We start from the raw sequence: 18,436 nt of genomic DNA on the forward strand, positions 1-18,436 counted from the left end.
TCCCATGGGTATTCCTCTGATTTGTTGGAAGTAGGTACTTTCCTCTGAAAGTAGCTCGTGAGGCAGAGGTTCATGAAGTCCATGATTCTGGGTATTTCGATCTTAGTGTACTTGGCTAGGTTGGGTGTGTTGTGTAGCACTGCTGTCATGAATTCTTTTGCTAGTTCCAGATCCATGGAGGCAAAGAGTATTGTGACACCAAATGAAACGATAATTTCATCTTCTATTTTTAGGTCTTTGATTCTCTGGAGGCACTATAGTGGGGAGTTGATAGAATATTTGCTCCCCTCTGTGAGATGTCCAAGATTTTTTACAAGTTCTTTGGCTATGTTGTATGTTGGGATCCCTGGTAATGATACAACTGGATGAAGAGGTATGTCAGGCTTGTGTATGAGGATAGGTCCACTATTTTTTATCCGCCACTGTTCTTCTTTTGTGATCTGACCTTTCTTGGTTAGGTCATTGAGGGTTCTCTTGATCAGGTTGCCCACTTTCTATATTGGTTTGGTGTTTACTGGGATGCAGGTTTCCTTGTCCTCCAGTAATTCTTTGGCTTTTTCTATGTATTATGTTCTGTCCATGATAACCATGGTTTGCCCTTTATCTGCTGGGAGGATAGTGATGGTTTGGTTCTTCTTTAGGTTTTTGAGGGCTGCTCTGTCCTCTGCTTTGCGTTGGTTCTGATTCTGTGTTCTTCTGGTTTGTGGTATGATTGTCTGCCTTATGTTTTTTTGGGTCTCTGTAGCAAGTTCAGTGGTTTTAAATGCTGCTTCTAAGGCTGCAAAGAATTCTAACTGATTAGCATCATCTATGCTATTTATTAGTATTCTATTTTTCTATTATTTTATAATTTATTATTCCTAGAAACAGAATGCTAGCGAGATGGACGCAGGCCTGCTCTAGTAGAGCTATTTTCATGTTCTCAACTGTTGTTATCAGAACATGCATGTATTGCAAGTGTTAGGTTTTAAACCCAAAATGATATTTTTGTGCAAGACTATACTGAACAAAGACTGGGGGAACATGATCTATTGCTTTAAAAGACAGTTGGTCCATTCTTAGCAGTAACATGTAATTTTAATTTAATTAAATTTACACCATTACACAATTACATCCTTTGTGTGGTGACATCATGTGTGTGACATTATCATGGCTCCTACCAGATGCCTATCTAGATCATATTCTTACTTGCCTTTATTTCAGACCAGAATAGCACTCGTGGTTTCAAAGAATTACTATATAGTTAAACGAAAGCTATGAAATGAATGCAGGGTATTCATGATTTATAGAAGAAATAACCTACTGTGTTAGGTTAAACTTCAGCTACTCATTCATTATTGTTGTCAACGGAAATCGCTCATGGTCCCCCCAGTCTGAACCTAACAAACTCCCATGCTCAGTCATCTGCTCATCCAAAAAGTTTAACAATTAAACAACTTTATGTCATGAAAAAACAGGAACAGGGCACATAAACTGGAATCTTCTGCTACTAAGCATTTAATTCTTCACAAGCAGCATTTTTTCACCTTCACCATGCTAGAAGTCAACTAACAGCTGCAAAATCAGAGTGTAGGAGAAAAGCTTAATGCAGCAATAGAAAGGGATGTACTACCTTCTCAACTTTCTCAAGCATTCCACATCTCAGAATTCCAGAACATCTATTTATTATATAGTATAGACTGTTTAAAAGATAATGAGGTAGTCCAGCTTCTCCCAATCCAGTGCCCTGCAGATGTATTGGATATCAACTTTCAGCATTTCTAGGCAACATAGCCAACAGCTGTTGCATTACATCTTCATAATTCTGAAATGAGAAATCTCCCTGCATAAAACACTTTCTGCAGGATCACACAACTCCAAATGGACATAACCAGATATTTATATCACTGACTCACCGTGCTGGTGGCTGAAAAAGCCCTGGAAAATTACAAAATTGTTCACCTGAAACAAACAAACAGACAAAATGTGAAAGCGCTAAATAAACCAGTCTGACTCCACTGTACACTGTAAATGTTCCCTGAAGCAGGAATTACACCATTCTTGTTTTTTCTGCAATTCATCTGAAGATTTGTTTCTCCTCACTGGACAGAAGAACATTTTCAAAGGGAACGCGCCATAGTTCAGAGGTAGGCCATATGTTCTGAATGCAGAAGATGCCAGGTTAAATTCTCAGTGTTTGCACTCTAAGAGCCTTTGGGAGGTGAGACATTATGCTCTCCTAGCAACAGAACATGTGCAGTCTTCCCAGGTCACAGTAGAGCCCTTTAATTTTTTCAGATGGTAATCAAAATACGAAATTCTTCAATCCATTTCCACTCCCTCCAAACATTTGATTCAGGCCATTTCTGCATAATGTGTACAATTAAACTGCTACAGCAATCCTTTTTAAAATAGCCAACTGAAAAATTAGTTAGTGGTAGTATTTTCATTCCCCTTCATGGATCACTGCCTTGTCGTGGCGAAGGGGCTTGCGTAATTCAGTGAAGCCATGAGCTATACCGTGCAGGGCCACCCAAGACGGACAGGTCATGACAGAGAGTTCTGACAAAACGTGGTCCACTGGAGAAGGCAATGGCACCCCACTCCAGTATCCTTGCCAAGAAAACCCCATGGACAATGTTAAAAGGCTAAAAGATATGACACCGGAAGATGAGCCCTCAGGTCGGAAGGTGTCCAATATGCTACTGGGGAAGAGTGGAGGGCAATTCCAAGTAGCTCCAGAAAGAGTGAAGCGGCTGGGCCAAAGCCGAAAGGACGTTCAGCTGTGGATGTATCTGGAAGCGAAAAGAAGGTCCGATGCTGTAAAGAACAATATTGTTTAGGTACCTGGAATGTAAGATCTATGAACCAAGGCAAGCTGGATGTGGTCAAACATGAGATGACAAGATTGAACATCGACATCTTGGGAATCAGCGAACTGAAATGGACGGGAATGGGTGAATTTAATTCGGGTGACCATTATATCTACTACTGTGGGCAAGAAACCCTTAGAAGAAATGGAGTTGCACTCATAGCCAATAAGAGAGTGGGAAAGGCAGTAATGGGGTACAACCTCAAAAACGACAGAATGATCTCAGTGCGTATCCAAGGCAAACCATTCAATATCACAGTCATCCAAGTCTATGCCCCAACCACTGATGCTGAAGAAGCTGAAGTTGACCGCTTCTATGAAGACCTACAACACCTTCTAGAACTAGCACCAAAAGATATCCTTTTCATCATAGGGGATTGGAATGCTAAAGTAGGAAGTCAAGGAGTAATCGGAATAACAGGCAAGTTTGGCCTTGGAGTACAAAATGAAGCAGGGCAAAGGCTAATAGAGTTCTGTCAAGAGAACAAGCTAGTCATAGCAAACACTCTTTTCCAACAACACAAGAGACGACTCTACACATGGACATCACCAGATGGTCAATACCGAAACCAGATTGATTATATACTTTGCAGCCAAAGATGGAGAAGCTCTATACAGACAGCAAAAACAAGACCAGGAGCTGACTGTGGCTCAGATCATGAGCTTCTTACTGCAAAATTTAGGCTTAAATTGAAGAATGTAGGGAAAACCACTAGACCACTCAGGTATGACTTAGATCATATTCCTTGTGAGTACACAGTGAAGGTGATGAATAGATTTAGAGGATTAGATTTGGTAGACAGAGTGCCTGAAGAACTATGGACGGAGGTCCGTAACATTGTACAGGAGGCAGCAACTAAAACCATCCCAAAGAAAAAGAAATGCAAGAAAGCAAAATGGCTGTCTGATGAGGCTTTACAAATAGCTGTGGAAAGAAGGAATGCGAAAAGCAAGGGTGAAAGGGAAAGATATAAGCAACTGAATGCAGATTTCCAGAGAATAGCAAGGAGAGATAAGAAGGCCTTCTTAAATGAACAATGCAAAGAAATTGAGGAAAACAATAGAATGGGGAAGACTAGAGATCTCTACAAGAAAATTGGAGATATGAAAGGAATGTTTAGTGCAAAGATGGGCATGATAAAGGACAAAAAGGCAGGGACCTAACAGAAGCAGAAGAGATTAAGAAGAGGTGGCAAGAATACACAGAAGAACTATACAAGAAAGATCTTAATGTCCCTGATGTCCACGCTGGTGTGATCACTGACCTTGAGCCAGACATCCTAGAGAGTGAAGTCAAGTGGGCCTTAGGAAGCATTGCTAATAACAAAGCTAGTGGAGATGACAGTATTCCAGCTGAGTTATTTAAAATACTAAAAGATGATGGTGTTAAAGTGCTGCACTCAATATGCCAGCAAGTTTGGAAAACGCAACAGTGGCCACGGGATTGGAAAAGGTCAGTTTATGTTCCAATTCCAAAGAAGGGCAACACCAAAGAATGCTCAAACTATCGCACAATTGCACTCATTTCACATGCTAGCAAGGTTATGCTCAAAATCCTACAAGCTAGGCTTCAGCAATACATGAACCGAGAACTACTGGATGTACAAGCTGGGTTTCGAAGAGGCAGAGGAACTAGAGATCAAATCGCCAACATTCGCTGGATCATGGAGAAAGCACGAGAGTTCCAGAAAAATATCTACTTCTGCTTCATTGACTATGCAAAAGCCTTTGATTGTGTGGATCACAACAAACTGTGGCAAATTCTTAAAGAGATGGGAGTACCAGACCACCTTACCTGTCTCCTGAGAAATCTGTATGCAGGCCAAGAAGCAACAGTTAGAACCGGTCATGGAACAACCGATTGGTTCAAAATAGGGAAAGGTGTACGACAAGGCTGTATACTGTCACCCTGCTTATTTAACCTATATGCAGAGTACATCATGAGAAATGCCAGGCTGGAAGAATCACAAGCCGGAATTAAGATTGCAGGGAGAATCATCAACAACCTCAGATATGCGGATGATACCACCCTAATGGCAGAAAGTGAAGAAGAACTAAAGAGCCTCTTGACGAGGGTGAAAGAGGAGAGTGCAAAAGCTGGCTTGAAACTCAACATTAAAAAAACTAAGATCATGGCATCTGGACCCATCAATTCCTGGCAAATAGAAGGGGTAGAAATGGAAGCAGTAACAGACTTCATTTATTTGGGCTCCAAGATCACCGCAGACGGAGACTGCAGCCATGAAATTAAAAGACGCTTGCTCCTTGGGAGGAAAGCTATGGCAAGCCTAGATAGCATATTAAAAAGCAGAGACGTCACCTTGCCGACAAAGATCCGCATAGTCAAAGCTATGGTTTTTCCAGTAGTAATGTATGGCTGTGAGAGCTGGACCATAAAAAGGCCGAGTGCACCGAAGAATTGATGCCTTTGAACTGTGGTGCTGGAGAAGACTCTTGAGAGTCCCCTGGACTGCTAGGAGGTCAAACCAGTCAATCTTAAAGGAAATCAACCCTGATTGCTCATTGGAAGGATCGATAATGAAGCTCAAGCTCAGATATTTTGGTCATCTAATGCGAAGAGAGATCTCTTTGGAGAAGACCCTGATGCTGGGAAAGATTGAAGGCAAAAGGAGAAGAGGACGGCAGAGGATGAGATGGTTAGATAGCATCACTGAAGCAATGAGCATGAAACTGAGCAAACTCAGGGAGGCAGTGAAGGACAGGAAGGCCTGGCGCAATATGGTTCATGGGGTCACGAAGAGTCGGACACGACTTAACGACTAAACAACAAGTATTTTCATTAATTGCCTGGAGTTGTTTGTTATGTTATTGATATCCCTTATTATGCTATTAACCAGTAAGTCACCATTTGTACAGCTCATGTCATGGTCTCTGAAACGTGGAAAGCATTTCCAAAATTACACGTATCTACTTAAGCATCCAGAGGATTTTGTACTTTTTGGGAACAGAGAGTCACCGCTATATGTTCTGGAATGTGAAGGTTGTGTTATATGTTTTATGTGTGTTATGTGTTTTATGTGTCCTATGGTTTTTATATTTTTAAAGCTGCACTGGGGTGGCATTTAATTTCGTTGTACAAGTAGTACAATGACAATAAAGATTTCTATTCTATTCTATTCTATTCTATTCTATTCTATTCTATTCTATTCTATTCTATTCTATTCTATTCTATTCTATTCTATTCTATTCTATTCTATTCTATTCTATTCTATCCTGGTTCAAAAGGACAACAAAGTACAAACAGGCCACCTGAGATGACAAAACAATACTATCAGATGAGAGCTGGCTTTGTTTTGAAGAAGATGGCTCACCTGGGGGATAGTGTCACTGAGGTTATAGTGTTTACGCAGGAAGCACAGGAGTTTTTCGGATGGCCGGTCCACTGCCAGCTGATAGGGCTCCACTCGTTCTCGCTGAAGGAATAAAAAGAGAAAGTGTTTCTCTGCAATTTACTTCTCAGGAGGGAAACAGGATTGAGAGACAGATTTTATTACTTTATATTTCACCATTGGACCAGTTGATATCTGACCTGCAAAGGTTGGGGGGAGGGCAATTTAGCCTTAGTTTTGCAGGTTGTTCTCTTCCCAGACCAAAGGCAGCTTAGTTAAAGGGAAACCAGGCAATTTTTTTACTAGCTGACAATTTCAGCTCAGAAAGAAATAAGCGGGCAATGGCTCTAAGATATCTGAGGTTCTTATTCCCTTCAGCTTTGACAGCTTGAAGTTTTTATTTATTAAAATGTACCCTGTCCAGCTGCAAGAAACCCTTTATTAGTTAACCTTCCTAAAATCAACTTCCCCAAAATAAAGTAAAAAGTATATTATAGTAGCCATTATTTACAGAATAGTGAAAATGCATCTTGCCTGAAGAGCTATCCTGTGAAGCAATCTTTCATTCAAAACAGAGTCTCTGGGCTGCCCAAAAGCTTTTGTCAATCCCACGTACTTCAACCAGGCTAGCTGAAGGATTCAGTTCCTATTAGTCTTCCCCAACTTTGGGCTTCCAAATACACTGGAATTACAACTTCCAAAATTCCCAGACAGCGTAGGAATTATGGAGTTTGTACTTCCTACAGATCTGTAGGACAGTAAGCTGAGGAACACGCTACTGGAATGCCATCAACTCTTGTTCAATAGAGCTTTAGAATTTCAGAAATCCTTAAGATTCATTCTTGGATTATGACAGCTCTATCCATGCTTCTATTTAACCATTCACTACAGGATCAGAAAAGAAAATTCCTGCAGGTTTCATTTGCTATAGAGAGGTTTTGTCTGTTCTATGAAGCAAGTAGTAATGAGGAAGCACAGTGGCTTAATCCAAGACAAGGACATAGGGATGGTGGCCTTTTCTTGGATTACACATCTCAGAAGAAGAGTGTTGCACCTGTAACATGTAATGGAAGAGCTCCTTGCCATAGCCATGCCGTTGGAGAGATTCATGAATGTAGAAGTCCAGGACACACAGCGGTTCCACTTCATTGTGAGCCCCTTGACGGTCCTACAAAAAAGGACAATCTGTGGACAAAACTGTGTGAGAAGAGTAAGAGGCATCAATGTTAAAAGAGCTCAGGTCTCTCTGAGCCACACATTCTGCTGTATGCTAACTTTTCCTGCACTTTCCAAAATAACCGCCACTTTGAATCCCAGTCTTCAGACCTTCTGCTCAAATCAGGAATTTACATGCTGGATAGCAAGGAGTGCGTTAGAGTGTTAGGCCTGGTGAGTTGCAATTTTATTCACCACGTGTAATACCGTTGTATTACCTCTATCTCAAATGCCGCTTTTTACTCAAACTTCTGTAGCTTTTTGTGCCCTGACATATTAATCACCCCATTCTCCAAATCAACTTTCCTTTCAACCTGATATTTTCCAGATATGTTCAGACTGAAACTCTTACCCCCAATAAGCATGACCGCACAAGCTAAGAAGGATGAAATTTGAAAGTTGAACCAGGCTGATCCCTATCAATATTTTAAGCCTTTTTCTCTTGATACATAGATAGACAGATATGGATATATAGATATAATTTTATTAAGAATTTTGATTATAATAGTAAAATCTAATACAAACCTAACTTAAAGAAAAAAGAATAGAAAGGAGTAAAAAGTCCAAGAAAGAAAAGAGAAGAAAAAGTAAGAATAAAGAGAAAAAAATATATGAAGAAGTGACTTTCAACCTTCATCACAAGTATAAACAAATTTAGTGACTCTTCACCCCCTCTGACATTACAAACATTTATCTCTTCATCCCATATCCCATCTCTTATCTATAAACAAATCCATAAAGCATAATCTTTTCAGTCCTGGCGTCAGCAGAAAGTCCATAGTTGCCAGAAGTAACAGCATCTCTTGGTTTAACCTTGATCAAATAAACCAACTTCTTATTCTTTCCTTTTAATGGTTTTAATCTTTAGTTCATTCAAATATCATCATAGGATTGGATTTCTCTTAATTTCTTCTTTGTCCCATCACACGGAGTTCTTCAAGGCTTTTAACAAACCTCTTTTGTAAATCTAATAGGAAAAAATTATCCAGGTCAATCTCTTGGTTTGTCATTTGTATTTCCCTTTCAAATTTTAAAACTTCAGCCAGTTTCTTTTGCAGATCCAGTGAAACATCCTTTTCTAAGTCGTTCTCTTGGCCTGTCAGTTGTAAATCCACTTTCAATACCATCTCTATCTTGTCAGATACAATTTGTTCTACATCTGTCATTTCTTCAATAATATCTTTTGGACATAGTCTATCCATAGAAGCAGACATCATTACTGACATTGTTGATATTGTGGCTACTACTTTCTGATTCCATTCTTCAAAAGTCTCCTTCAGTACTTTTATTGTTATTAACGTTTTGCAGCATTTTACAGGCTTGTAAATCTTTCCTATATGTAAAAACTGTAGTCCCCTCTAATGTCCAGTTTTTGACATCATGAAATTGCTTATCTTTGTTTTACCTTGTAAAAACCAAAACAGGATCTATTTCCCAGAGAAGCTGTTTGTTCTTTATAATTACTTGAAAATTTTATTGTAAAAGTTTCAATATTCCAATGTTATTTGGACCCTTAGTCCTTAAACTTATTTAGCTTTTTGCTGTTTATTTCAGATTCTTTAAATTCTTAAGCTTATGATTAAAATTTTTTTTTGTTCAGGATTGAAGGCAGACTCACCCGGCATTTTGAAACTTGTCATTCTGAAGGTCTCTAATAGCTTAGAAGTAGTTAATGAGCAATTTCTGAAAGTGATTAGAAAGTGAGATTTGCAAACTTAGTATCCTTTAAAAGGCTCTGCTGTCACTGCGAACAAGATGGCTGATCCCATCATCTCCCAGTGCTCAAACCCACAAAAAAAAAAACCCCGTCCTGTGGTCTCCTTGCGGGGAACAGCTGTCCAGAGCACATGTGGGCAATCTCCTGGCCTCTCCTTATCCAGAGGGGTTCCAAGGAACCGGTCTGCTCACCGGTTCTTTGGTCTTTTGCAGAGCTGTCTTCAGTCACCATACCTCCTCCAGAAGTCCATTTTAAGGCTTTTTCTTAGGAATTTTCTTAATAATTTCTGGCACTTGGGCATTCCCAAATGCAGCCTTTCTGAAAACACATATGATACCACAAGCAGACATACAATAAAATCAAAGAGAAGTGTTTCATTTCCAAATACTGAAATAAAGCACTTTAATTTATATTTTAATAAACCATAGCAGCTATGATAAACAGAATACGGTGCAAAAATCTAAGGATGAAGCACCCTCAGGATACAAGTTGTGGAAGCCTTGTTCAAAATGTCCAACTCATGCAATTTTATGTTTTGCACAAATAACAGATTGTTAAAGGGCAGGGGGGAATCTATTCTGCAAACAAGAAATCAGGAAAAGGGTGACTTCACCTTCTCTTCTGCTCCAGTTAGAGCACAAACAATAACCACAGCCCTGTTCTTACAACCTCCTCATACTGAATTAGGCTAAATAGCACAGCAGAAACTGTGTTGAATCAGACAGCAGTACAAGAATGTCTGCACAACATATTACTGGATGCTTTGTTTTTAAAAAAGCATTTCACTTGTTCTTCACTGATTTCAAACAAACACTACAATGTTCACCAAGGTGCATCATTTGATTTTCTTATTGTTAGGACTAGTTTGGGCATAACAGCAAACAATGGCTCAGTCCATGAACTGTAGCAAGCTTTGCCCAAGCCCCTAAACTTTCTTTTTCTTTACAAGAGGAAAAAGACATTCAGTATGTCTGGGGGAAAAAAAACCATGGCAATTAAGATTAATTCAGAAGCCACAAAGGATGTTTTCAATGTTTTCCATTTGTGATGAAACAAGGGGAATGAGGAAGGGGCAACTGAAAGAGCACAATCTTGTTGATGGGGCTAAGAAACAATGCATCACAACCATTAACTTTATCAAACATCTTTTCATCTTTACCCAGGCTAAAAAAAGGATTACTATGGGTGGCAGGTAGCCACATTCCTTGCAATAGAGACTTTGTGTTTTGAGAAAAGGCCTCAAATATACAAGTATGGAAATATACCAGTATAATTTAAAACTTCTTGGATCAGTATTTCTCAACCTTGGCCACTTTAAGATGTATGGACTTCAACTCCCAGAATTTCCCAGACAGCCATTGGACCTTGGAGATTTTCTAGTTTAACTCCCTGCTCAGAACCAAGCTCTCTTTTCCACTAGTGGCAAAAATTCAATATATAAAGGATGATTTTCCAGTGTACTTACCAATACAAAGAGTTTTTTGTAACCAACTTTGAGGAAGCCAATTATAACCCCTTTCCCAGTCCTGAAACCAAAGAAAAGGAAGATAGAAAGCCTTATTCAGGGAAGGATTAAAAGTGGTAACTATCCAGCAAATATTCTCGGTAGAACATCGATGATAAATTTAGATTAAGCTTGACCAAAGACTGACCCTAACCCCAACCAAAGGATTGCGGCAACACCAGTTTCTCAAAAACATTTCATAACTAGGGTGAAGCGTGGTACTGCAAGGGGCACCGGCATGCAGAGTTCCACTGCAGCTTCACAAGGTTTTTTTGAGAATTGGCAAAGCATTTCTGTACACCAGTGCTTCTAGCAATACCATGCTTCACTCCGGTGATGATGGAAATATTCAAGAAACTGGGATTGCCTATGTAGTAGATGCTCCCTTCACAAAAGCACTCTTTGGCTGCAATGCAACTCTATATGCCAGTGCTTTTTGCAGTACCTCGCACCCCTAAAATGATAAATGAATTTATGCATATTTAAGCTATGTATCAGAGCTGATCCTACCCACTGTGAGCTTGTACGGGCAAAATGAGCCAAGGAAAGAGTGGGTTTTGACAACTCTCCCATTTTGCCGGCATAAGCCTGATCAGATTTTCTTTTAAAACCTTGCTTATGAGTCCCCTGGGGGTTCCTGACCCTCAATTTGAAAGGCTCTGCTCTATGCATTTATCTGGGAATAATCCTTCTGAACTCAGCAAGTGTTACTTCTGAACAGGCATACATAGAATCCAAACCTTTTTGCAGTTACACTCACCTTTTTGCTTCACTGTCTTTCAGGATGTAGAGCACGTGCCGGTTGGTTTGCATCCGCGAGGCACTGGTGATTGGAGTTGGCAGATTCTGGGCCTGAAATCAAGGAGATTTGAGTTTCACCAAAATGAGGAAAGGGGTTGGGGTAAGAAAAGAGAAGAGGCAATTATTGATGGATATCTGAACTAATGCTTAGGGAGAAAGAAATCCCTTGGGATCTACCTTCTCCTCTACTCATGAACTGAAGCTGCCATAACTAAAGATGAAGCAGGCAGGTAAGCAGAGAGCACAAAAAGTCAGGAATCTTGTCTAAAAGATCCCTTTGAGGAGGTAGATAAGAAGGAAACACATTGTTAAGGGAACAAAGGAAAAAATGTCACCTGAACCAAACAAAGGAAGCTGGGCCTGAGCACATGGAAAAAAACGCCAATCCCAGCTAATTCACAAAACAGATTTTGGGGATAAAATGGGGTCCTGAAGCCACCCACTCGAGTTGTCTTTGGATCCAGACATGGCGGCTTCCTAGTTGAGAAGGACATGGGATGAGTGTGTGCACATGTGAGAAAGAGCAAATGTACTTTGTAACCAATATAGTTCTGCTGTTACTTTAAATTCACTGGGTTTCCATGGATTCCAAAGAACCTCTTGTGCCTCAGTGCTCAGTTGAAAGTGATTTGTGTTTGTCCCTAATTGTTTCCCAGCTGTTGACCAGGACTATGTGTCTTGTCTGCTCTCTGGAAAGCCCAGGTAAAAAGCAAGGGGGGCTTACAAGATCTGTGTGCCTCAACAGGCTGTGACTGCATGAGTGAGTGACCATAAGCGAACCTGGGAGCACATGTAACACTTCAAGTTGTCTGGCTGCCTGGGAAAATACACACAGGCTGCCTCTCTTAGAGCCCAGTTATGTCTCAATCCCTTGTCCCTGTTGTTTGATCAATCAGAAAAATGATCACTACCATCCTTACTTTATTGTTGGCAAATGACAGTTGGTTTATCTATGCAGAAAAATTCACGACTGAGCTGAGATCAAAACTCTGGTCTTCAGGGGAGAAATGCAACAATAGCCATGATTATTTATAGTTGCTTACTTACTATATTTGTAAACTGCCCCAAACATAGCAACTTTGGGTGACATACAACAAAGCAGAAATCATCAACACTGCAAAATAGACTCTAATTAAAATAACAGTAAATAAGAATAGTGACCCCCAATCATCCAAGGTGAAAGATATGCTTGAAAAGTTTGGTCTTCAAGGCTCTGCGAAATCCAAGGAGAGTAAGGACTAATTGTCTCTCAATGTTTGGACCAGATGAGCAGAATCAAATTTGGCAAGGCAATTGCGCCTCTTTCAACCTAACACTTGATTGAGCTAGAGTACAAATCCAGTCATGACCAATCAGTGTGCTAATTGGAGAAATTTAACCTAATAGATTGCTGCTGTCTCCTCTTCTTCCAAAAGTATAACTGACTCTTTAACAAACATTGACCTACCTTGGCAGAGGCTTTGCCCATCTCATCTATGATCATCGTGAGTTGCTGCTGCATATCAACCCTGGTAAAACAAAACAAGGACTGAGTTAACAGGTGGAATGGCAAAAATAAAACAAGAACAAAAAAGTTGCTCAAATTTTAAAAAAACGGATAGTTTGATGCATCAGAGATACAATCCAGTCCAGAACTTGTAATTTCTATATATACAATGTGTATATATATCTTCATATTCAACTGCCTTCCAATTAATAGGGTATCAGAGGGCACTTTTGAAAAAGGTCATCTACTCAGCACCAACACTAAAGCCCCTGCCAGTCAGAGAAGGCACCTGCACAAGACGGCTTCACGTGACCATCCTATCTGACTCAGGAGCTGAGTTTACATGCCACAACAAACCAGCATTCTAAAAAATTCTGGGCTACCATAAACCAATCCCTTGGGTTTTCCTGCCAGTAGGAACAGCTAAACATATCAAGAGAGCTCTTGGCCAATTAGATGTCTCTGGAAAGCCCAGAACTGCATTCCCACAACCCATTTAAGCTGGTTACTGAAATAATCCATTTTCTGAATATATACAATATCTGAATCATAAAGTTACTCTATAGGGTGAGTTTGCTCAACATGCTAGGCCAGAAATAAGCAAACAAGATTAATACTAATAAACATTTAACATGTTGCACAAATGCAGCTGCAAGGTTTTTAACTGATTTGGTTAAACATGTTATGTGAACATAGCCAACATGATATAGTTGCTACTAAATCAGGTCTGGTTGGAAAGATGTGCAATTGAGCCAAACAACCAAGCCAAACATGAAGACATTATCCAACTCAGGATGGACATTAGAGATAACTCTTATATAAGACTACATTTTGACCTACTTCTTTCCATATTTGACTTTCAAACTGTCCTTGGAGGAACCCCAAGAAAACATAATAGAAAATCACCTAGCAAATTGCCCACTTACTCATCTCCCTGCAACATAAAGCCACAAGGTAGCACCAACTGTATTCTAAATCAGAGTCCCTGTCCATATGCACCCCACTAGATCTATCAAGTACTTCATATAACAACATAGGCAGCCTAGAATATATCTCCTGGATTTTTTTTTGCCACATAGAGTGTTCTACAAATGGCAGACAAGTTATAGATCACATATAACAGGGGTCTACTACATCTTCTGTGCTGAATAACAAGGCAAAAAAGGTATTCTGCACAGCACATATATCACTGTCTCAAGACAATATAATGACTACAACCAAATTTAAACATTTCATATCAGTGAAAGTTGTGTACATAGGATAACTTATAACACCAGATGTGAAAATCATGTTTGAAAGCAGATACTAAATAAGCATTAACAGAGATTTTCAGAATGCCTTCATCATGAGCCCAGACCAAGCATGTTGAAAATTACTAGGAAAAGAGCTTTCTTTAGCTTGTCTAAAAGACTATCAACTGCCTTAAAGAGAAGTGCAGATGCTTACACACATACTGTACACTGGAGAACAGCTTTGTCAAATTCTTATCATCTGTCCTCCAGTACATTGGTGGGATACCTCTTCATTATAAGCAGCTGAGATGGATTGGGCTGAGTTGGACTAGGTAAAAACAGAAATCACTAAATTTATTGACTAAATTAGGACTCTGTCTTATTCACGTAGGGGGGTAATACCAATGCTGTAGCCCTCCTGGTATGCTCTGAAAGTAAGACAAGAAAATAATTATTACCCAGCATACACCTAAAATGTTTGTTGTGAAATAACAGATGGTATAACCAAGAAAAACTCCAAACAAGTTGATTTCTTATTAAGGGCAGTGGACAGATAAGGGGATATTGACCTCCTAGTCTTTCTTCCTTTCCCAAGTGAACAGCAGGCAACTTACCTTGTGCAACATTTTGCCACGGTGGAAGAGGAGGAGGTTCTAGCTTAGTTTTAAACACGCAATACATCAAGTTATATTTGAATTGAGGGGCTAGGACATAGGAGTGTCTATAAGGTATGAAATAAATCTATATATGTGGCCCTTAGAGAGCCTGACTGGTTAAGGCACCAGGCTAGGTGGTGACTGGGAGACTGTGAGTTCTAGTACAAAGCCAGCTGGATGACCTTGGGCCAGTCCCTCTCTCTCAGCCCCAGGAAGGAGGAGGAGGCCAGGGCAAACCACTTCTGAAAAACTTTGCCAAGAAAACTACAGGGACTAATCCAGGCAGTTGCCAGAAGTCCACAATGACTCAAAGGCACACGCCCCCATAAAAATGTGGTCTTAAAGAGTCATCAATTTGATGGCGGATGACAAAAAAACATGTGAAGACAGTTCCAAACCCTTTATTTTTTCCCTCCAACTCTTCATTCAGGCATCTCTTTTCATGGGTGCTTTGGAGCACTGGAAGAATACCAGGGAACACTGCAAGAGTCCCCAACATAATGCACCCCGCCCCCTTCTGCTCGATCTGTCTTTCCACTGGTGATCTCTGTGTTAGTTTACTTTTGCTCTACAACAGATCGCGGGGGGGGGGTCTAGAAAAATGTGGGCCGAAAGGGGCGCTTTCTTATGTTTCAGTCTATGACCCTCCCTTGCCCTCTGGAACCCGAAGCCGCCCCCACCGGCCTTCTTCTGTTCAATGAGTGGCGGCTGCAGAGCAGCCCCCCCGCGCGGCCCTCCTGCCTCTTTGTGCGCCCCGCCTCCAAAGCACCGGCGGGAGCGGAGGAAGGCGTAACGCGCGCGCCGGTGGAGCAGGAGAGGGGACTTCCCGTGATGCCCTGGGACAATGCCCAGGAATGCAAGGGCAGGCTCCGCATCCTTGGAGGCCACGCTGCCGCCAAGATTACCTGTGGGTCAGGGCCAGCCCGGACCCCTTCCGGCCCGACGGCTGCAAGCGCTGATCCACCGTCGTGATCCGCTCGCCGAAGAGCACGTCCACGTCGAAAGGGAACTCCATACTCTCGGCATCCGGGTCTCTTCCTTTCTCTATGCCGGGTGCGCAGACTTCCGCCTAATAACGCAGGCCCGGCGCCTCGAGTGAGGCGCCGCGCTCGGCCCCGCCCTTAGCAACCAGGCCGCCAGAGTCGCCCTAGCAACGGGCTCGCCCCGGCAACCGCACCTTCCTGTGTAGCCTGGAGGGCGTACGCGTATTTGGCCTCGAGGGCAGTTATCCGGCGGAACGTGCGAGGAATCGGGGACCGTGGAACGGCCGTTGGTTCGACTGCTAAAATCGGCACAAGTTTCGAATAAAGCAAGGAGTGGAATCTAAAAGGGAATGGAACGCAGCAATGATGGGGGAGGGGGAGGGGGAGGGGGAGGGGGAGGCGACTCAATTCTATAGACTTTAATGACGAAAGTATATTGATGGTGCTGGATTTATGCTACCCGGTGTTCTAATGTTTTAAAAATTTAGGTTTTATTGACACGATTTGAATGTATTCCTTTGTTTCCATGATTTCTGTCTCTCCCGATTCCACAGACTCCAGGCAGCCCCGAGCCCACAACGGTGTCAGCATTCCGTTAAAAGTTCTATTCACGATTTAGCAAAATGATTCCAAAGCAGAGAGCCAGTTATGGATCCATGACTACATACGTTCCCTTTGGCGTGAGCTGCATCGACTGCTTACCCATTTAGACCACAAGCCGAGCTGTGCCCGTTAGAATCTCTTTCAGTCGTGCTTTCTTTTACACGTATTTAGGGTGAGCAATTTTATACACGTGTATTGGGAAGTTACGATGTCAAATAGTCACTGAGGAAGTCAGTTCTCAGCGGGAAAGACTGTACTCTTTAGGTAAATGCCACCAGTCAATTTAATGGTTAAATATTGCAACATTAGGTTGTTCATTGTTCTACCTTATTAGGGACTCTGCATGTATCTTACATGAACATCGTCCTCTTCTCTAGTAAGATTGACCTTTTAAGGGAATAAATTCCTGAGAGCATTCTCATAGTTCCACTGGTGAATAAATGTTTAAGTTTCTCGGCATATGAATGCTGTTATCTATAAATATAAGAAAAATTTACATACTGATCACTACACATTTATCTAAAATATGCATTGTAATTAAAACAGATGGACACTACAAACTTTTGAGTTTAGAAGATCTGAAAAATGAAACAACATTGGAGATCGTGCTATGGGGCAAGCGGTCCTGAGACTGATTGTTTTCCTAAAATGGAAACATTTGGGGAAACACATCCTGGGGAAGAAATTACAGAAATGTTGTTAATGAGTTCTTAATTTTGTGCCTTTGATTCAGTCTTGATTCATGGCAATTCCATTTTCTTGGCAACATTTTCAGAAGTGGCTTGCCATTCTTCTTCCTAGGGCTGAGAGAGAGACGCCCAAAATCTCCCAGCTGGCTTCGTGCCTTAAGGCAGGGCTGGAACTCAGTCTCCTGGTTTCTAGCTGAGCACCTTTAACCATTAGATCAAATTTGATCATCATATTTTACTGAAATGAAGGCTCATAAGAACATAAGCAGGGCTCTGCTGGATCGGACCCCTGGCCCATGTACAGTAATTCAGCAGTCTGTTCTCACAAGGGCCAACCAACTGCTCAAGGGAGCCCACTAGTCTCCCAGCAAGTAGCCTTCAGAGGCAGTCCCACTGCCATCAAAGCTAATAGCCGTGGTTCCCCATGACTTCCATGAAGTGATCGAACTGTTTTTTAAAGCCAGCCAAGCTGGAAACCAGCACCACATCTTGTGGTAGTGAATTCCAAAGCTGAATTACACATTGTGTAAAAATTTATTTCCTTTTGTCTGTCCTGATTCTTCCAGAGTTCAATTTCATTGGGTGATCTCTGGTTCAAGCATTTTGGGAAGGGGAAAATAGCTTCTCCTTGCCTACTTTATCCATACCGTGTACAATTTTGTATATCTCAACTGTGTTCCCTCATTCACCTCCTTTCTAGACTAAAAAGCCCCAAATGTTGCAATCTTTCCTCATTGGGAAGCTGCTCCAGCCCCTCAGTCATCTTAGTTGCCCTCCTCTGAACCTTCTCTAGCTCCACTGTATCCTTTTTGAGGTATGGCGTCCAGAACTGCACACAGAATTCCAGATGTGGTCACACCATCCATATAAGGGCATTATGATATGGGCATCTCTATGTACATTACTGTTTATTATCCCTAACATGCTGTGGCCTTTTTTACAACAGATGCACACTGTGTCAGCACCTTCACTGAACTCACATTTTAACAAACTGATAAAATTGTGAATGTTTGTCAGATTCAAAATAACTGCCACAGAAAGTTATCTTGATGGTTCTGTATTGTCTATAGTGCTCTAACAAAATGGGTGACATTTTCTCTAACTGGATCTATTTTTAAACTTTATCACAATGGTTGTGATTGATGTATTACAGACAATCATGTTACATAAATACATTTCCAGACCAACAGTGTGATATTATTATTTACAGGTTACACAGAATATAAAATACTTCATTTGTCCAGCATTCAGTTTCAGGAAGGAATCCCAAGCCTGTCCAGAAATATGATGCACTATGTAATTGAGTTAATTTGCTCATTTATTAGCCTTCCAGACAGATTCTTTATACT

At 41.1% G+C, this 18,436-nt stretch overlaps 1 protein-coding gene across 2 annotated transcripts in view; it reads right to left on the reverse strand.

Moving 5' to 3' along the window:
- The window catches only part of ATAT1 (alpha tubulin acetyltransferase 1), a 33,659-nt gene extending 17,547 nt beyond the window's left edge, over positions 1-16,112 (reverse strand). Inside the window, exons 1-7 of one of the 2 annotated variants that reach the window (XM_088134605.1) lie at positions 14,771-15,543; positions 12,886-12,946; positions 11,398-11,489; positions 10,599-10,659; positions 7,256-7,369; positions 6,184-6,285; positions 1,896-1,941 (exon numbers count right to left, since the gene is read on the reverse strand). In XM_088134605.1, the coding sequence (XP_087990731.1) occupies positions 1,896-1,941; positions 6,184-6,285; positions 7,256-7,369; positions 10,599-10,659; positions 11,398-11,489; positions 12,886-12,939 (469 nt within the window). In that variant the 5' untranslated portion in view covers positions 12,940-12,946; positions 14,771-15,543. Of the gene's footprint in view, positions 1-1,895; positions 1,942-6,183; positions 6,286-7,255; positions 7,370-10,598; positions 10,660-11,397; positions 11,490-12,885; positions 12,947-14,770; positions 15,544-15,717 lie in introns of those variants that run through there. The other variant, XM_088134604.1, reaches the window with a different exon arrangement.
- Positions 16,113-18,436: the final 2,324 nt, after the last annotated feature.

The sequence above is a fragment of the Python bivittatus genome, unplaced genomic scaffold (genome assembly GCF_059951505.1).
Source record: "Python bivittatus isolate LINGU-HERP-01145 unplaced genomic scaffold, Pbiv_v1 ctg000080_np1212, whole genome shotgun sequence".
In the NCBI taxonomy this organism is placed as follows: domain Eukaryota; kingdom Metazoa; phylum Chordata; class Lepidosauria; order Squamata; family Pythonidae; genus Python; species Python bivittatus.